The sequence below is a fragment of the Penicillium atrosanguineum genome (assembly GCF_028827265.1).
Source record: "Penicillium atrosanguineum strain IBT 20685 chromosome Unknown utg000002l_segment0_segment0, whole genome shotgun sequence".
Classification (NCBI taxonomy): domain Eukaryota; kingdom Fungi; phylum Ascomycota; class Eurotiomycetes; order Eurotiales; family Aspergillaceae; genus Penicillium; species Penicillium atrosanguineum.
In genome coordinates this window covers 571773-591446 of record NW_026623134.1, presented here as the reverse complement: position 1 = coordinate 591446, position 19674 = coordinate 571773, and the positions used below count along the sequence as shown (strand labels likewise).

At 51.3% G+C, this 19674-nt stretch overlaps 8 protein-coding genes across 8 annotated transcripts; 3 read left to right on the top strand and 5 right to left on the bottom strand.

Annotated features, from left to right (window-relative positions):
- Nucleotides 1-371: 371 nt before the first annotated feature.
- Nucleotides 372-2945, bottom strand: N7443_001959 (SLC26/SulP family anion transporter; the record flags this gene model as incomplete). Its single annotated transcript, XM_056882015.1, has 2 exons — nt 372-2447; nt 2502-2945. The coding sequence occupies 2 exons, from the start codon at nt 2943-2945 to the stop codon at nt 372-374; spliced, it is 2520 nt and encodes an 839-aa protein (XP_056743856.1).
- A 3299-nt stretch (nt 2946-6244) lies between these two features.
- Nucleotides 6245-7711, bottom strand: N7443_001958 (type I HSP40 co-chaperone YDJ1; the record flags this gene model as incomplete). The annotated part of the gene is made up of 4 exons (XM_056882014.1): nt 6245-6561; nt 6627-7454; nt 7523-7592; nt 7676-7711. The coding sequence occupies 4 exons, from the start codon at nt 7709-7711 to the stop codon at nt 6245-6247; spliced, it is 1251 nt and encodes a 416-aa protein (XP_056743855.1).
- An 852-nt stretch (nt 7712-8563) lies between these two features.
- N7443_001957 (cytosine deaminase) lies at nt 8564-9155 on the top strand (the record flags this gene model as incomplete). The annotated part of the gene is made up of 3 exons (XM_056882013.1): nt 8564-8719; nt 8772-9037; nt 9134-9155. The coding sequence occupies 3 exons, from the start codon at nt 8564-8566 to the stop codon at nt 9153-9155; spliced, it is 444 nt and encodes a 147-aa protein (XP_056743854.1).
- Nucleotides 9156-9329: 174 nt separating this feature from the next.
- N7443_001956 (uroporphyrinogen decarboxylase HEM12) lies at nt 9330-10584 on the bottom strand (the record flags this gene model as incomplete). Its single annotated transcript, XM_056882012.1, has 4 exons — nt 9330-9400; nt 9451-10374; nt 10441-10482; nt 10530-10584. The coding sequence occupies 4 exons, from the start codon at nt 10582-10584 to the stop codon at nt 9330-9332; spliced, it is 1092 nt and encodes a 363-aa protein (XP_056743853.1).
- Nucleotides 10585-11864: 1280 nt separating this feature from the next.
- N7443_001955 (FAD-binding oxidoreductase) lies at nt 11865-13625 on the bottom strand (the record flags this gene model as incomplete). Its single annotated transcript, XM_056882011.1, has 1 exon — nt 11865-13625. One exon carries the CDS (start codon nt 13623-13625, stop codon nt 11865-11867), a length of 1761 nt encoding a protein of 586 aa, XP_056743852.1.
- Nucleotides 13626-14597: 972 nt separating this feature from the next.
- N7443_001954 (uncharacterized protein) lies at nt 14598-15727 on the top strand (the record flags this gene model as incomplete). The annotated part of the gene is made up of 3 exons (XM_056882010.1): nt 14598-14878; nt 14936-15034; nt 15100-15727. The coding sequence occupies 3 exons, from the start codon at nt 14598-14600 to the stop codon at nt 15725-15727; spliced, it is 1008 nt and encodes a 335-aa protein (XP_056743851.1).
- A 290-nt stretch (nt 15728-16017) lies between these two features.
- On the bottom strand, nt 16018-18023 carry N7443_001953 (Zn(II)2Cys6 transcription factor domain-containing protein; the record flags this gene model as incomplete). The annotated part of the gene is made up of 3 exons (XM_056882009.1): nt 16018-17247; nt 17299-17898; nt 17964-18023. The coding sequence occupies 3 exons, from the start codon at nt 18021-18023 to the stop codon at nt 16018-16020; spliced, it is 1890 nt and encodes a 629-aa protein (XP_056743850.1).
- A 794-nt stretch (nt 18024-18817) lies between these two features.
- N7443_001952 (alpha/beta hydrolase) lies at nt 18818-19570 on the top strand (the record flags this gene model as incomplete). The annotated part of the gene is made up of 1 exon (XM_056882008.1): nt 18818-19570. One exon carries the CDS (start codon nt 18818-18820, stop codon nt 19568-19570), a length of 753 nt encoding a protein of 250 aa, XP_056743849.1.
- Nucleotides 19571-19674: the final 104 nt, after the last annotated feature.

Genomic DNA, 19674 nt, shown 5'->3' with positions numbered 1-19674 from the left:
AGTGGCGGGTCAAAAAATGATGAGACATGGGTAATGTATCATTCGTATGCTATGTAGGTAACTAGACTTCTTCGGCTTCCTGGTGTCCGAGTTACAACTTGCAAATGATGAAGATGGATAGAAGTGATTGGCAAAAATGTTCAATGCGATCTATATAAGTTGAGGGTATCCCAGCAATTCAAAAAAGGCCAGTATGTATCTTAAGCCCGAACCCCGGGCGCCGAGGACGTTTATGTGAACTTCCCGAAAACAAGAAATGGGAAGGAGAAGAAATATTAACAAGTCATATCAGGTCATGCCATGTGGCCTCCAAACCAGGGACGGTCCACAATGGAAACAAAAAACATATGCTTATGCTAAAGACAAGTGCTTCACATGTGCGGGATCTCGTCTGACGAGTTGGCCACGGCACTTTGCAGAGCGCTCGTCAGATCAATGTGGAAGAAGGGTCGATTCATGCCCTGTACGAGTGCCACCATGCGTCGGCTGCGGTACGCCTTGCTATCTGTCAGGTCGCGGGCAAGCTTGTCCTCGCGGATGGAGTCGCTTGACTCAGACGAGGTGGTCTCGACGCCATGTGCCTCGCGGGCTGTGGCGTTGGATTCAGTCTTCATGCCGGCTTCCACGTCTCCGTGGGGATCGTTGCGATGCAGGCTGTGCTCGCGCTGGTTATTGACCATCTCGGCCAGCGCGGCAGCGGACGAGCTGCCCTCGATCTCGGCCACGCTGAAAATGGGCTTCCAGCGGTGGAAACCGTCACTGGAGGTGGGTGAAGGGTATCCGAATCCAGCGGCAGCGAGACCGCGCTTCGTCCAGCGGTTGTTGATGTGGGCAAAGTGCCACTGCACTGTTCGAGGCGAGGCGTACAGGTCCAGCTGGTTCCGCACATCGATCAGGTTCTGAATCGAGGTCACATCCACGTTGTTGACAGAGGAGAAATCAAGAATAACGGCTTGGAGGAGCGGGCGGGTGTCCACGGTCTCGTCCTCATGTTTGCTACCGGCGTCGTTCCAAGGGCGATCACCGCGTCTCTTGAAGGCGTGAGGGTTGGTACGGCGAGTAGCGCGGAAGATTGTTTGAACCAGGCTATCGGTGTAGTGGTTGGCGTTGGGGTAGTTGAAGCCCTCGGAGAAGCGGTAGATGAAGATACCTGGAAGAGGCTGCTCAACCTCGATGTCGGGGTTGGAGCCATCAGTATGGTTGATGGGCAGGAAGATAGACCGCTGAGCGTGGTCATTGTGCTGAGCAGGATCCCTTTGGGCTCCAAGGGATCCGTACTTTCCATCGTTGTCTAAGAGGTGGTCTCCCACGACCGAGTGGATGGTCACACGGCCGAGGAACTGGCCGCGGGCCTTGGCCACACGGAAGAGAAGGACGGCCACGGACACACAGATCGTGCAGTAGATACCGTCCTCAATCGAGGAGAAAACGGTGACAATGACACCGATGAAGAAGATCAAGGCATCGAAGGGAGAGACGCGCCAGAACTGGTAAACGGTGTTGGGGTGGGTAATCAAGTCACCCACGGCGTGGATAATGACACCGGAGAGAGATGCCTTGGGAATGTAGAAGAAAAGGGCGGGCAGGGCATAGATGGCCAACAGCACCACGACGGCGGTGATGCAACCGCCCAGAGGAGTTCGCACACCAGCCTTGGACTTGATGGCAGTACGAGAGAAGGATCCGGTCGCGGGGTAGGCACCGAGGAAGGGACCAAGCAGGTTGGTGACCCCGATACCGACAAATTCCTGGGAGGGGTCGATAGTGTAGTTGTTCACACGGCCGAAAGACTTGGAAATGGCAATGTGCTCGATCAGAAGAACAATGACGGCAGCCGGCAGCTGGCTGAGGAAAGCCTTGATAATCTTGGGATCCATGGTAGGCACAGCGGCCTCCTGGAAACCACGAGGCACGGTTCCCAGCAGAGAGAACAACGGGTTGTCCTTGCGGTGCAAGTTCACGGCGGCACTGATCATGGTGTAGAAGAGAATGACAAAGACAGTACGCAAAGTCGAGGCAAAGAACCAGATCTTGGCGTGCTGCGGTTGCTTCTTCGCGGCGTATGTGCAGCCAAAGCGGATGATATACAACATCGCACAGGCCGTAACACCCATGGCAGCGTCAATGGTCGAGGTGGGTAGGTACTTCAAGGTGTTGATAATCACCATGTAAGTCGCACCACGGGTGGAAAAATCGGCGGTCTCACCCAGCATGGTAGAAACCTGACCGGAACAAATGCTGAGAGCAGAACCGGTCATGAAGGCGGAGATGGCGGGGAGGGGAATGAAATCGACAATGAAACCGAGTCGAAGCAGACCCATGGTGGTAACAATGCCACCTAGGATGACAGCGAGGCAGGATGCAATGATATGACCGGGGACTTCGGGGTACTGCTCTTGAACCTGGAGGACAATTGTGCCTGTCAGGGTAGACATAACGGCCACGGGCTGGGATCGGTTAGCACATTGCTTTTGAAACTCGATTACGGAATGAAAACTTACTCCGATGGTAATATCCTTGGAGGTAGCAAAGAACCAATAGACCAAAACACCCATAAACGACGAGTACAGACCGTACTGCACGGGCAGCTCGGCCAACTTGGCGTAGGCCATACCCTGGGGCACGACGACGGCACCGACGGTGATGCCGGCAACCATATCACCGAAGAGCCATTGCAAGTTGTATCGGCCAATCCAATTCAAGAAAGGGAACAAACTAATGAGGTAGTTGACGAGTTGACGACCGGACGGAGCGATCTCGCGAATCCATTCAACACTGGTCGGCTCGGGTTCGTTATAAGAGTAAGTGTCGACGGTGCCGACAGAGAAGGCGGATTCGCCGCGGGTGACAGGGTCGGTGGAGCTGAGGGGATCTCTGTAGGCGACCTTGATACCAAGGCCCTTGGCGATGCTATTGCCAACCTTGGCGGCCTTTGCACCAGCCATGATCAGTCACGAGCGGGTCTGCGGTGTCGTGTCTGACGAGGTTGAGTGACGGGTAGATCTCGGTCGACCTCAAATTTGAAGATTTCCCACAAAAAGGTTGGCGACGAAGTCAAGATATAGTGTGAAAAGAAGCTTAATAGACGCAGCCCATAGTGCCAGCCAAGAAAAATACGAAACAGGGGGGCAGAGTGAAGGCGTGCGTGATATGGGAGGATATGGCGTAATATCAAAGTATCCAAGCTCCCCGGATCTCACTAAACTTCGAACGCACAGGTGCAGCGGGCTGAGATTAAGGAAAAGGAAGGTCGAAGTGGACGTTGCAAGCCATAAGAATGAAACGCAGACGGTGTCCCACCGATGATCGCACTTCCAGGAGATGTCCTGGGATCCACCCGGGCCCTTCACGAAGGTCTGGAAGCGATGGATGACGGAACGAGCTTGGAGTGGTTTACGCGGAGGGTTGGACGAGACGATTGTGTGGAATCACCAGCATACCTCCGTGGCCTTCTTAGTTATACTACCCCTGCTTTTCCCATTGCCTTCTTCCTTCCTTTAATTCCTCTACATTTTCAGATTTTCAGATTTTTTCTTCACTGCTATCATGAAGCTTGATAAATCCGGCTTCTCCAGTGACATAAGCGCACCGCCAAGGGAGGCATGACGAATCAACGCACCCACGCGGGCGCCAGACGATCGGAAATGGGGCAAACCCCCGGTCTTTCCCCAATCACATTTCTTCCTGATGGTGAAATCGACCACGATGATGGTGACAGACTCTACCAACTTCACTGTGTTCCACGTTTGGCCCTTCACCTTAGCCTATGGTTGCTGGCCCCTCTTCACTAAAACCCACGGCGTTTGCCTCCCCAATTCTGCACCCAGCTGCGAGCAGCTGTGTCCTGCTAGGCGGGGCCTCGTCTGTCCCTGGGACGCAAAGGTACTGACTGGCCTTCCCATTCCGGAGCACCCACCTCCACTTGGTCCTGGGTCCGCTGCTGGCCGCGTCCCCAGTCCGCGTGGGCTCAACCAGGTCCGCCCTTGGCAGGGGGGAGGGGCTTCCGGTGCTCCCTACTCTATTTGTAAGGCGGTTAAAAGGCTAGGGTTAATCCCTACACCGTTCGCTATACGAAGAGTCGACTTTGCGCGCGATCGGCTCTGCGACTGTTCGTTCTTGGAACCCTGATCGGCACACACTTTTCTCACTCCTGTCACAGCTAACGCTCCGTGCGCGATCCTTTGGTGCCCGCGCAACGGGTGTCGCAGCTGGCGTCGCAGGCCAAAGGGGACACTGAGTACGAAAGTGACTGCAACTTGTCTGCACGTACCTTGCCACGCCATCCCGATCCGAATCACGTCATGGAGCTTATCCTGGGCCATAAACTTTAAACGTGTCTCGGGGCTCTGCATGTCTAATCCACCGTTCTTTCCAGAATGCTTCGTAAACCTATTCTATTTTCGTCATACACAGTCAACACACTCAGCCAGGGCTGGATGAGTGACTCTCGGAGAAAGGTGCCATCTGTAGATCCGACATGCCATTCACGTGGCCCTGATCATCTTGATTTTAATTTTATTTTTTTTGCCCCTTCAGGCGGCTTTGGCGTTATCATGCGGATGATCTGATTTGAACAACCCTATACGAACTCTAGCACCACACCTCGTTGGGTGGCGTAGCCCAACACCACAGCCGCTTGGTGCGCGCCCCATATTACATAGAATATAGGGACAATCCTTGGAGAAAACGCTTCACTTCCCTTGGCCTATGTGCGCATGATGTCAGAACTCCTGGGCACAGATCCGAGATGCAGATGTAGGGCACGTACAACGTGCTTGGCGAACCTAATCGCTTTTACTCCGTCATGGTGTCTCATAAGCTTCTATGTTACTCGCCAGATTTGTGTCCGAGGCTCTGTTTGCGGGATGTGCCTGTTGATTGCTGGTCTGCTGATGATGGTGTTTGATGTGGGTATCATCGAAACGTGATGAGCGATGAGAATTCAACCGATGATGGGCGTCTATACCCTGGAGTAGTCTTAGACACCCTTGATAGACAGGGACTCAGTAAGCCAGAATATTTTAGCTCCGCACTTAATGCTAGTTCACCTGTTCAGGCAAGGGTGAATATGGTCTTGGCATAGAGGGCTCAGCTAGAGCTACTAACTGGTCCCAGCATCGCATGTAGCTCTTGCAGCCTCTCTTGCAGCCTTCTTATCTCGGACATTCCGAGCCGCCACCAGTCCACGGGTCTCATTACTGATCCGGTCAATTCATAGTGGCATGATGTCTGGGTATCTAATGTCTGCAAAACGTGGATGAGCGATGAAGCATGCCATGTAATCTTCAAGACTCGTTTTGGACTCTTGTCACTTTCATCTTCTAAAAACTTTTATTGATATGCCCTTAGTAATGTGCCCATGTGCTTCATCAGGTCCTTCCTCCTTCCTCCCTTTGACACATGCCTCCAAGTAGGCGATGTGCTGGACGTTCCAGGATGAGCAGATTCACGGTGTCCGGTCAAGACCTCAAAGCTAACTTCCAATGTGGGAAACACGACCTAGGGAACAGGGAATGCGATTCACCTCGACAGCTACAATTCATACTCCGAGCCCCCCTGATGCAGTCCCCACTACCCGGTGGAACTGGCAAAGCACCCCAAGCATGTCTAACAAGGTACTCCGCTGAATCTCAAGCATAAAAGCACCTACCCTGCTGATGTTCTACTACCTCCAATCTACTACAATTACGGCTTCTCTCAGAAGATCGGTCATTGCCAATGAAAAATGAATTCAATCGAAAAACCACGCAATGTCTATCCAGAGTCGTCATCAGTGCAGGCTAGAAAAAAAAAAGCAGAATAAAAGGAACCCATCAAGATCACCCCACGATCACCCGTCATTCGGACGGACGGAAAGGAACAGTTCTTTTAATTCCCTCGCAAATCCGGGGCTGCATCGTGATCTCATCGTTTCATCACGGCTTCTCTTCGTCATCACAAGTCCTGCCATCCCGCCCAATTCCTATGGCGAGAATCAGATATAATCCCCGCATGAGAACAGTGAGATGAGCGTCATGTGAGAAAAAGGGAATTACAGGGAAGAACAGAAACAGAATTGAGAAGAAGTGAGTCTTCTGAAATTCGAGCGAACGCCATCGCAAAGCAAGTGTTTCACATGACCAGAAAAGAAAAAGAACGGTCCCGGCTTCCATGCCGGCCGGCCCCTTCACATGGTATCATAAGCGAAGTTTCATCAGTGGCTCCGGCTCGGGCCTTTCCTGATCACGTCGTTGCGCTCTCGCGCTTACTGAGAGGCGCACTGCACCCGCTCAGCACCCGCGGGAACATCATCATCATCCTCGTCCATGGCGCCGGCGGCACCGTGGGCGCGGGCCTGAGAGCCCTCGCTCGTATCGGGGTCCTCGAGCTCGAAGTCCTCGACCATAGCATCGGCCGGGGGCTGGTGCTGGTGGACACGGGGAGGAAGCACCTTCTCGAGGAGCTCGAGGTTCTGCAGCTGATCCTTCTCAGGGAACTTGACGTCGAACTTGACGTAGAGGTTGCCGTGATCGTGGTGGCGGAACGAGGGCATGCCCTGGCCGCTGATGACCTTGATAGCATCTGGGAGGAAGCAAAGATTAGTTAACAAAATCCTCAACGATCATAAGAGACGGAATGAGACATACCGGGAACGATAACCTCGCCGGCAGCGATGTTGACAGTCAACCACCGGTCGTCAAGGTGCTCAATGTGGATGCTACCACCGGCAAGGGCAGTCAACAGGTCGATCTCAGCCTGGTAGAACAGGTCGTCGCCCTTGCGCTGGAAACGGGGGTGGGGCTTCTGCTCGATCTCGAAGACGACATCACCAGGCATAACACCAGGCATCTGGTCACCCTCGCCGCGGAACTCGATCTTGTGGCCGTCGCGCACACCCTTATCGACGTGAACGTGCAGCACCTTGCGCTCGACAATGGTCTTCTTACCACTGCACTTCTTGCAGCGATCCTTATCGCGGATGATCTCGCCCTCACCGTTACAGTCGGGGCAGACAGTCTGGAAGCGCTGGATCATAGGACCCATCTGACGCATCATGGTCTTCATACCGCTACCATTGCAGCCTGTGCACTCCTTGACGGCACCATCCTTACCACCGCGGCCATCACAGCCTGAGCAGATGACGGACTTCTGCAGTGCCAATTTTGACACCTTGCCCTTGTAAATGTCCTCCAGGTTGACCTTGTGCACATGGTGGATGGTACGGGCCTTCTTCGGGCCAGTATCGCGCATGCCACCGCCGAACATGCCGCCGAAGCCACCGCCGCCGCCGCCGCCGAAGAACTGAGAGAACAGGTCCTCGGCGTTCATGCCACCAGCACCACCGCCGCCACCCTCTAGGCCTTCCTCACCATATTGGTCGTAGATGCCACGCTTCTGATCATCAGACAGGACCTCGTAAGCGTGCGACAGCTCCTTGAACTTCTCAGCGGCCTCCGGGTTGTCGGCGTTCTTGTCTATACAGGGCGAGTCGGAGTCAGCAAGAATCTCGAGCGGAATGGGGAATTTACGATCGGATGCTTACCAGGATGATACCGAAGAGCACCCTTCTTGTAGGCAGTCTTCAGCTGGGCTTCAGTAGCCGTGGGGGCAACCTATAACACGCGAACGGATACGTTAGTCGATACTCTTATGTTGCATGTTCCCTAGCGATCTCAAGATTGGGCTCCAAACATACCCCCAAAACATCGTAGTAGGCGGTCTCTTTGACCATTGCGACGAAGCAAAAGAACGTGGAAGATTAACTCAAAAAGAGACGACGAAAAGGGCGTAGAAGGAGATGCCCGAAGTGGTGGGGTTGGATGGGTGTGGAAAGGATGAATATCTTTAGGATAAGAGGAGCCGAGAAAGGCTGAGTAACTTTTTTCCAGGTACTGTACGAGCCCTGTTACGATAAATTACCAGGGCTTTTGGAACACTTCCTCTTGCTACTCTTTGACCTTTCTGCCTATTTGTTATTTCTGCACAAAGAAATACCGTCAATGAAAGCCTGCTAGCACCTTCTGGCGGCTTCTCTGCCTCATGGCGGCATGAATCTGGCCCGAGCGTCGATTCCACGGGATTCTGCGGCCTTCGATGACTTTCGCTGATGTTCTCCGTGCTTCCGTGTGCCACGGGTGTAACTCGTTGTACAGTAACTAAGGGGTGTATTGATGAGTAAGGGCGATCAACGATCATTGATTGACTCTGCTTATTCATGTGAAGGATCTGTTCCTAAGTTTGTTATGCCCAAGGTTGACTCGGACGTTCTCGCCTCCCGGAGTTTATACGGAGTTACTATTCCAGATCAGATGAGATATGGCAAGGACCCAGACTGTGGAATCCGAATTCGAATCTAGAATTACGAATTAAAGAAAAAGAAGTAGTTAACGTTAGTTAAGAAGAAAATGAAATTTCCCCGCCACGATGGATTCTCGGACACAGCCACATCTTATCGATAAGCGGAAAAGCTCTGCAAACGTCGGGACTCGCCGACGATAAGGCGATAATGAATTTGCTTCCCCTCATTCCGTTGTAGAAACCCCTCTCATAACTTAGAACAACCTAATTGACCCTCAATTTCATCATGGACGAACCCGGATTCATCGCAGCTGTGGAGGAGGCAAAGCTGGGCTACGCCGAGGGCGGCGTTCCGATTGGTGCCTGTCTAGTCTCCAAGGACGGCAAGATCCTGGGCCGAGGCCATAATATGCGTGTGCAGAAGGGTAGCCCCGTGCTGCATGTCAGTGCCCATATTGGCTCCTATATGCAAATTTCGACTAACTAGATCCCAGGCCGAGATGTCTGCGCTCGAAAACTCTGGCCGTCTTCCTGCTTCTGCCTACGAGGGCGCTACTATGTACACCACCCTCTCGCCTTGCGATATGTGCACCGGTGCATGCCTTCTCTACAAGGTGAAGCGTGTGGTCATTGGTGAGAACTTGAACTTTATGGGTGGAGAGGAGCTCCTCAAGAACCGCGGCAAGGAGGTTGTCGTCCTGGATAACCAGGAGTGCAAGGACTTGATGACCAAGTTTATGAAGGAGAAGCCGGAGCTTTGGTAAGTCATGCCTGTTTTTGGTTTATTTGTGAGAGGTGGTAGCCGTGCTGGGCTTTGCTGCGATATATGAGCCGTGCTGATTGTGACGCCGTACAGGAATGAGGACATCGCTGTCTAAGTCCATAGAAATAGAAAATTTGCATATAATAGCTCCATCACTGCTGGAGGCTGCTTTATATTCCACTTTATTTATGTTCATATTCCGATCGCTGAGTCTGATAAAAGTCTCGTGTATCGTTAAAGCTTTTTGGCTCTCGGCCGGAAGTCATCTTTCGTTAAGCGAATGTAGCGATTATTTGGTAAGGCGGTGGATCTCCTCGAAGTAGAACTTGAGATTCTCGGGATCAACAAAAGGAGTGACACCTGTTGTTGAGTCAGCACTATATAATGGAGAGGCGAGAGTATGCACGTACCGTGTCCCAAGTTACAGATCCAACCCTGCTTGCCCTTCTTGAAGCCCTCGACCATCTTCTCTACAGTAGGCGTGATGGACTGGGGACCACCGTAAAGGATGCCGGGGTCGGCATTACCCTGGATCGTAACCCGGCCGTTGGCAACTCGCATCGCCTCGGCGGGGTCGTGCAGCCAGTCCAGACCAACAACGTTATAGCCCGACTCGCAGAGGTCGTCGAGAGCGTACCACGCACCCTTCGCAAAGACAGTCATAGGGACGGGCTCCAGGCCCATCTCCTTCAGGCGCTTGGGCAAGTTGGTGGAAATGTGACGCAGGTAAGGGAGAGAGTGCGAGGCGAACGTGGCGGGGGAGAGCTCGCCGGCCCACGAGTCAAAGACCTGGACCAGCTGGGCACCGGCGGCAACCTGAAGCGCCAGATACTCGACACAGACCTCGGCAATCTTCTGCAGCAGAGCCTGAGACTCCTTCGCGTACTTGTAAACCCAGGTCTTAGAATGGACGAAGAGCTTGCTGCCACCACCCTCAACCATGTAGCACAGCAGGGTCCATGGCGCACCACAGAAGCCAATAAGCGGGACACGGCCCTTGAGTTTATGACGTGTGAGCGTAATAGCCTTGTACACGTAGTCCAGCTCGGTCTTCACGTCCACATCCTTTGCCATGACCTTCTCGTACTGTCCGTCTGTCGGCGACTGCAGCGGCTCGGGGAAGTGAGGGCCCTTCTTATCCAACATTTCCACCACCATTCCCATGGCCTGGGGGATGACCAGGATATCGGAGAAGATAATGGCCGCATCGATAAGGCCCGCATATCGGTCAATGGGCTGGAGGGTCAAGGTCGAGGCGATCTCAGGCGAGCGGCAACATTCGAAGAAATCACGACCACCCTTGGCTTCATGGTACTCGGGGAGATAGCGACCGGCTGTTTTGTAGCTGTTAGACATTTGAATACGGACTTGCAAGCCGAGGAACGTAGAATCGAGCTTACCCTGTCGCATAATCCAAATTGGAGGACGTTCCACCTTCTCACCTGTGACTGTCAGCGACAATTAACCAAGAGATTGTTGAACGACTTACCCCGTGCTGCCCGCAGCAGCAGGTCGTTCTTCAAAGGCTCAAATTGCTCTTGCATGATTGCTGGTCAAATACAAGAGGAGGGGAAGTGGGATTTCTCGGGGAGCCGCGGGTCAACCAATTGGGTGAACATGTTCCCCACTATGCCTCAAAATGCCATCAGACCTTTTCGGTCCCATTGCCAAGGCTGGTTAACTCAGTTGGTAGAGTATCTGATTCCAGTCCAGAAAGTCGGGCGTTCAAATCGCTCATCGGTCAGCAATTTTTTATTTTTCTTGTACGCCTCTATCCAATTGCTGCTCATTTGCTAGTCATAGACTTTTTGGCCCAGGTTGAAAGACTCTCAAGGCTTATAGCATGGCAGGGGAAATGTGTTGAGATAAAGGGTTATGCGGCAATGAATTAACTAGTACCTTTCTACTTCTCAAACGTTTCATTATACCCAATTGTGTACGGCTGGGCGAGTGGCGGATGAATCATAGGGACAGAAAACGAATCAACGCCCTTACCAACCTAGCTATCCTACTTCCCAGGATGTATGGACAATATTGAATCAATCGCAAGGAATTCGATCTCACGCGAAATCCATATAAGGCCGATACTTCGAACCAATCGAAAGGGATAATGCAGGCTTTGCGTATCGAAGGCTCGACGTTCAGACAAGCCGCACACATATAGCCAGAGGGTTTAAACCCGGGATAGGGAGCTTATAACTAAATTAAATCAGACACAGACTCGAGACGATGAGGCGAGAGAATGCCGCGCTAAGCTTTTGAACTATTGTCATCCTACTTGTGGAGCTTGATCGCAGGATCGATTAAGCTGCTGACATTGGCATCCTCAAATTTGGACCTTGCAGATATCGGACGCTTATACCCCAGAGGAGTCGTGACATATATCTTCATGTTAATTGAGATCTTCGAATAGAACTTGTCTCTTGAAGTCTTCTAATATTGATAATTCGCACATGTCGGTTTTCCCTTGTGGTCACTATTTACGCTCATAAAAGTGCTTCCTTGAGCTTTTGGCTCATTATGCTCCGTAACTTGACAAAATAAAAAGGTCCTGTCTTTTACTGATATAATCTTTTAACTGAAACTCACACGTAATGGAATAAAAGCGGCTGTGCAAAAGGTTGGGAAAGAATCAGGGCTTTGCAAAATAGCGCGCTTGGTCTTTCGGGACCCCCCCCCCACAATGGGCAGACAATCATCTCTGTAACGAAGAGGTGACTTTCTCAACCTTGAAAATACTCTTCTCGTCATTCATAGCAGGAGTAGAATGGACTAAAATGTCATGTCAGTCATGGAAACACGTCAAACAGCATCAGAGCAGGACTCACTCTTCTTCGCCCCTCCAACCAACACACTTGTAGCAATCAAAGATATGAGTAGGGTCATACTTGTTCTTCACTTCCAAAAGCTTGGGGTAGTGAGACCCGAAGTAGGTTTGCTGCCAGTCCGGCTCCAGATAGTGCGCTTCGTTGAGGTACACTCCGCCGCCAGGACTCAATTTCTTCAAGGGTTCCAACATTTGCAGGAATCCATTGGTGGTCTTCTGCAGCACATCATCCTCCAAGGGCTCCAACCATTCTCCAGCATGAATCACATGCCAAAGGGCATCGCGCCAGGCTGGGTTCGCAGATGATGCTTGGTTGCTATCAAGATTGGTGACGGGAGTCTCTGGGACGACCTGGGTTCCTGTCAGATTGAGGAGACTTCTAGACACCGCAATGCCATGTAATACTCCATCAACCAGCTCATCAATGCTGTCAGGAGCAGTGAAAACTTTGCGAGGAATGAGTCGGGAGGCAAGCAGAGAGTAAATGCCAGACGGCTCAGTGACCTTGGCATCGGCAGCAGTGACGGAGAGAAAGCTTGCATAGTCGGCGTAATAGTTATAGCTGTTTTCTGAAACAGAAAGATCCGTTCTGTTGCTTAGGAACTTGGCAAAGGAGGCTGTAGCAGACTTCAACTTGGAGCCATCGTCTCCATAGACGAGCACCAGGCCGACTGTGAACTTCTCCGGGAAGTACTCAATCTGCCCAGTTATTAATTGGGCTGACCAGTCAATTTGATTCTGCGCATGAGCTGTCATGATCTCGCGAAGAGCGACATTCTTCATCGCATCGGAGTTGTAATCGACGCCTGTAAAATTGGCGGTAAAGGTGTAGGTATGAATTGGTAGCGAGGGGTACACTTGGACGCGATACTTTGTGAGGATGGCATAAGTGCCGCCTCCTCCCCCACGCATAGCCCAGAAAAGCTCTGGGTCATTACACTGGTTAATAGTGCGCAGCTCTCCGTCGGCAGTTACCACTTCGAATTCCACGGCATTGTCGACCATCAAACCGTAGGTCGTTGTAAACGACCCGACACCTCCTCCTTGACCGAATCCACCGGCCAGGCCAACTGACTGCTCATATCCTCCGGTGATATCCATGCCATGGCCACTGAAGAATCGATAGGCATCACCTGCAATGATACCGGCTCCAAGTTCTCCAACATTTGGTCCATTTGCGGAGGGACACTTGCTGGCGGTGAAGTTGGAGTAGAATTTAAGGGTATCGAGGTTGTGAGTCCAGATGGCAAGGGTGTTTGGCACTGAGGATCGCCCGTAGTAATCATGACCCGTATTTTTGATACTGATGCGGATGTTATGGGTCTTTGCAAACTTGAGCGCAGCGGAGATGTGGGATGGTTCGCGAATATCGACATAATAGGATGCCAGTCTCCCAATAGAGCATGTAGGGAATATAGTCTCTTCCGGGTTGGTCTCAAGAAGAGTGCATCCGGAATTGCGACAGGTCTCCCAGTTCAACCAGTAGGTTTGCCCGAAGTGCTCTCCACGAGCAACACTGTCACCGTAGTAGTCCTCGACAACTTTGCAGGCAGCCTCGTCATAATAGGGTGAGTTCTTGTAACAGGGAGCGGCAATGGGAACTGTTTCATAGAGATGTCCATTAATACTGGCGTTGAATTGTTGCCATTCGCGTATGGAGGGCCAACATTTTTGACCGGGTCGACAATCGTAACCAGGGTCAGAGGCAGCCACCAGGCCAAGGGAAAACAAAAAGACGAAAGAGGTCCAATTGACCATTTTGAAGCTGGTTCCAATTGAATTGATCTTGGATCTTGAACACCGAGAATGAAATTAGAGTGATGAAAAGTTATTCTTCTGTATCATTGCCCCGCCTTATATACTCTAAAATTCTCTCATTCGTGCATGATTCAATTGCTTACAGCTTTCCAGTCTTACTCCAAGCGGTATTCTCATCGAAGTCTCCAGCATCAGCACGTTGTGTTCTATGATCTCATCGGAGTCTCAGGCATCAGCCCGTTATGTTATATGATCGCCATGATCGACAGGGCTGTTCGCCAAAGCTTACCGCAAGCGAGCCAAGGCAACGAGTCAATCGGCTCCGAGAGAGGTATCAATTACGACTAGCGAGATGTCCTTGACAGTGCGCAGTCAGAGAGAAAAAAAAAACCATCTGCCTGCACAAATGGCCATAAATGGTACTAGGGTGCTCCAGCCTTGTGGATCCCCGTATCGTCGGTCGAAACACTTTCTCTTTTCGGACATGCGCAGAGACCCACTCAACTGGCCAATAAGAATCCACAGCCACAGCCTCATATGCACCAACTCGAACCATGATGACCACTCGTTTATCTTAGCTGTCTTCTCAGAGACCACTTGCCCAATTCGGCATATGATACGGCCTGAAAATATGTGTCACGCTAGACCATAGCCGGCACGGGAGACGGGGCCCTGCAGGGCTCCAGAAGCTTACTTTCATTTCTCGCTAGATCGGGAATGCGTTGTGCTTAACTCTCGGGTTAAGGCTTTTGCCAGGCCTAGCTACTGCATTTTCGTTGCCTTGTCAGTTACTCAAATAGATAAAAATAACGGAAGGGATTTTGTAGGCATCAGATATAAAGGACTCCCTCGTCGTTACAAGTCAATATTATTTCCAACAATCAGCTCACCTAAATACAAGAGGAGCCTTCTTCACTCATACAATATACCTTTCATTTTTCCAACCACAGCTCTCAAGCCTCCATATCAACAATGGGTGTTGTCACTACAGAGGGTGTTGCTATTGCGGAGCTGGTAGTGTACATTCCGGTAGCACTCTGTGCGATATTCGTGGTCGTCCGCCACGGCTTTCACAGGCAGCTAGGATGGATCTATCTCGTCATCTTCAGTGGTATTCGAGTTGGTGGCTCTGTGATGGAGATCCTCAGCACCAAAAACCCCAACAACGCCAACGATAAGGAATGGGCAACCATTCTCCAATCAGTCGGCCTTTCACCCCTTCTACTCTCAACACTTGGTCTTCTCAAGAGAATGTTCGTTCGATCTTTTTCTCCATGGATGCAATGAAATTAAATGCTAACAGCTTATAGTATCGACGAGACATCTGAACGTGCTCCTTCGGATCCAACTTCGGGTGGAAACCTCGCACTGCAAGGGTTTGCTGCTTCCTCCGGCATCGTTGGTAAACTGTGAGTTTATACAGCCAACCCAGACAAAGCATTGGAATGTCTATTGACGTTTTTCCCCCTCCTAGTGTGTCGATCTACACGAACAAAGCAACCGCTACTTCCCGCCGAAGCAAGATCATCCAGCTCATCCAAATCCCCGCCCTCATCGCCCTCATCCTAGCCATCAGCGGTGGTACCGATCAAGCCTCATCTAATGTCTCCGACCAAAAGTCCGGCAAGACCGAGACTCGTGCTGCCATTATCCTTTTCTTGGTAATCTACCTCGCCGCCTGCTTCTTCTGGGTCATTACAGTCCGCGACCTGGGCAGAATGGTATCAAGCCAAAGACGCCTCTTCCTCGGTGTTCTCCTCGCACTGCCTTTCATCGCCGTCCGCCTGCTCTACAGTCTGATCGTTGATTTCGCCAACAACCCCAAATTCTCATTCGTCGATGGAGACCCTACCATCCAGCTCGGTATGGCTACAATTGAGGAGTTTATCGTGGTTGTCATGTACACGATTCTAGGCTTGATGTCTCCTCGCTCTACTATTGATCCCGCTGTTGGCGGCGGTGTCGTTTCTCAAAACACCTATGGCCTTGCCTCGGGTGCTATTTACCCGAGGGCGGCGGATGCTTCCAGCTCCCCTTATGATGATGTTTCCTATGCTCATGCTGGGGCTCAGCATGCTTATAACGCCGCGAAGGGCTATTAGGTGCAAATACTGGGGACTTGCCACCACCACCTATGATATGACTTTGTCCAAGGGGCGCATCAGCGGATACATGACTCGACTATATTTCTGGCTGCATTGATTTCACGTGATTCGAATTGCTATCCACGAGGAGTTACTGGTGTAAGGAAAGGATCAAGGATGCGATTATAGACTTGCTATTTATTGTACGACATTTCACGATATCTTAATCTAAAAACTCAATTTTCTTGCTCTTCTATTTCAGTGAAGTCATGTGAAGACCTTTTTAATGGGCTAAGAATGACCCAGTTCTAAGTATTGAAGCTCGGGGAACCATTCTCCGGTGTCAGCCAAGCCCGAGAATGCATACCTTTCCGCAGCAATTGGGCCATAGCCAGCGCTTGGTTGATGCCCATGGAGTGCCCAATCTTATCAAAACAACCTGTGATCCATTTACGAAGATCATCGGATGCCAACCCCGAATTGGCGGCAATCAATAACGGCCAGACCAGTGTAACGCCCCCTGCTCCCGTTACCTCAAACGGACTGGAAGGTGACTCCCACATGGCCCCTGAGCCTGAGCTAGCTGTAGGGTCTGTAAATGGAGCCGTAAAGGAGTGGTATATTGAATCAGCGCTAGATGATGACGGCCCTGAATTATGTTGGGCCATCGGTGACCATGGTGACGGGGCAATCGGAAATGAGCCAGTTAAGAAATCCCAACTGGTGAGATCTGAGATGTCCCCGACTGCTGGGCTGGAGCTCTCAAACATTTGGTCGTCTTCTATATCTGCACCGAAATGGAACGGAACGCTGGCACAAATGTCTTCCACGAGTTGTTGCGCGATCTGACGACTCTGGTTGGCCAAGCTGGACCGTTGTTGATGACCATTGTCATCATACCCCAAAGCGTTCATGTCCTTCACGGTGTCAATGATTAGTTCGTGGACGAGGATTCGGGCAGAACGGTAATTGTTCCACATGCTGCTCGCAGCCAGATTGCTGTATACGTGATAGTTGTCTCCCCAAACAGCTTGAGTAATGTGCTCTCCATCAAGAATTGGGACCTTGACGGTTTGGTAGTTCCACGACTGGGGCACGCTGATAAACAATGCCATGAGTTCTGCATCAATCGTCAAGGCAGTACGGAGGATTTCGCTTGGCTCCGTGATGGTCTTGTTTTTCAATGATGCGCAGAAATTGCTGAGCCTGATAACCAAAAGACCTAAGTTATCCTGAATTTGGTCCTCGGGGTTCCGATGAAGCTTAGCACTCTCCGTCAACTGAGCTAGCATTGGTGAGCTGTACTGTTCTCGGTATATTTTGCTGACACTCTGAGCCAATTTTAGTACAATATTCTCCCAGGGTCTAGTAGTTAGCTTCCGATCACGACTTACAATCTGCGCCCGTAATTGGGTGAACATATCCAACCCCTCTTGTCGAGTCAATTGTTCCGGACCCCGGAACTCGATAAGCTTTGCGGCCCCCTCCATGTGCTTCATCCAACGGTCGATAAATGAGTCATCCGTGCAGGTCATCACCTATTCACAGTTAGACACCGCAATACGAGCTTGTCAGCCGGAGTTGCTTACTTCAAACATGCCTAGTAAAACCACTGCCGCTAGGATGTCATCTCGCTTAGACATGATAGAATCTTTCAAGGCATGATTGGTCTGCGATAGTGCTATGGTGTATTCGCGCCGTGCCTTCAACATCATCTGTGGAGCTAGACGAATGTTGGATAAGGCTGCCAAGCCAACCGCATTGAGGGCCGCATTGACTGCCGAATTTCGTGGGTCATTGATCAACGGAATCAAATATGACATGTGGCCGCCACGAGGACCTCCGGACATGTAATGTGAGAACAAATAACCCTTCGCTAGTTCCTGCACGGGATAAGCAGGGCCGCGTCGGGGAGAAAGACCGCCTGTCTCGAAGGGGGATGCAGCAGTGCAGGCCACCGGGTCTTCGATCATGTCCTCGGCCGTGTCCTCGGTCGTGTCCTCGGTCGTGTCCTCGGCTGCGCGGGCCACAATGGGCACTGTGCGCTGTTGCTTGCGTGTGATGCGCTGCGACTTACGGATCACTTCTTGGCTTTGATCGCGGAAGCCTAAATCAAGTAGATCGCGATAACCAGGGCAATCCACCCTAGCTCGCATACACTGCGTGCATGCTGGGGACCCTTGATCGCACTGTAACAGAACTGTATCAGGGCCTCATTTCACCATCCCTGCGCCCCACGTGGGCTAACACGTACCTTCAAGCGACGAGTCCGACAGCGCTCGCAGGCATTGCTTGGCTTTCCACGATACACCATGGCGGCTGAGTAACGGGAATAGGGCTGACCGAAAGAAGCAGTCGATGCGCTCAGGCCCTTGAGTCTATAGGAAGCTGGCGGTCTGGAAACATTTGACAGAAGGGGGATGACGGTTATATGTCAAGTTGGGCTAGCTTTTCGACGGGCTGCAGGACTAAAGTTTCCCCCACCCAACAAACCCGCGGAGATGGCACCACCCCCGGATCAGGAAACTGGTATGGATCAGGCTGAAGCTTACGAGATTGTAGTCAGACATTGTCGTCTAATTATCCCGGAAATCGATTGATACATGACTCGTGTAGCGCGATCGCCCGATATAAGCAATAAAACAAGGTTATTCCGCTGATCTGCATCTCAGTGACCCGAGTTCGTTGGATCGGCCCCGACTGATCCCTCGTATCCCCTTCAGCCACTCTTCAGTAGCCTACAATCTGCATAGCCGGGTGGATCCACTTGCCTAATGCTCTAGTTTTGGTCTCCCACTATTCTCTCGCTTCATTTGACATTCTCTAGCTTCATTTTTTTTTGGGCCGTTCCTTGGTTTCGGGAAAATATTGCCGCGAAGCCCTAGAGATAATGCATATCCATCTTTCATCTAAACCGAAAAAAGGTGAGATAAAATGCACAGAAATCTATAAATAGATAACCGAGAGGAGGTTTGGAGAACCGAGCGAACGAAGAGACCTCATATCTGACCGTTTTCCCGTTGGAGAATACTCAGAGTCCCCCGCGAACATTGAATAGTTCAATTTCCACAATCACCCTCAGGACCTGGCCTCGTGATCATCCCAGTCATGCCTGCGTCCACTACAGTCCTTTTTGTCCCCGGCGCATGGCATAGTCCTGATTGCTTCGATACAGTCATTCAAGGACTCGAAGCAGCCAATTACTCAACCTGCAAGGTCCACTTACCCTCTGTCAACCCGCCCAGTCATTATCTTGACTTCTCGGCTGATGTATCACACATCCGCACTCAAATCGAGACTGCAGTAGATGCGGGTCAAAATGTGGTGGTTGTCGTCCACTCCTATGGCAGTCTACCGTCGAACGAAGCCATCAAAGGTCTAGACATCAAGACACGGCAAGAAAAAGGGCTGAGAGGTGGCGTTACCCACCTCTTCTTCTGTTGCTCCTTCATTATTCCCGAGGGACAATCGCTGATTAGTGCCTTTGGCGGAAACGATCTGCCTTGGTTCATGGTATCTGATGACCGACTGGAAGTTCACTCTGCGACTCCGGACCAGATTTTCTACAACGATTGCGATGATGAACAGGTCAAGAATGCTGTGGCTGCTCTTGCAGCTCACAGCTATCAGACTTTCCATAGTCCCTGCACTTATGCGGCTTGGAAACATGTCCCAAGTACCTATCTTTATTGCCTGAAGGATGCAGCGATCCCATTGGCCGTGCAGATGATGATGGTAGAGGAGACGGCCAAGGGCTTCGACATAAACACAGAAACAGTCGATGCGTCGCATAGTCCCTTTTACAGCAAACCCGATGAGTTGACCGTGGCGATTCGACGTGCTGCCGGTGATGATGTTTGAGAGCTGTCATTATATAACTAGCACATAGGTGGAAGTTGAATGCTCCAGGGCTTCTCGGTAGTTAAGGATTGTCTAATTATGGGGTCATTGCATGCATTCGCTCT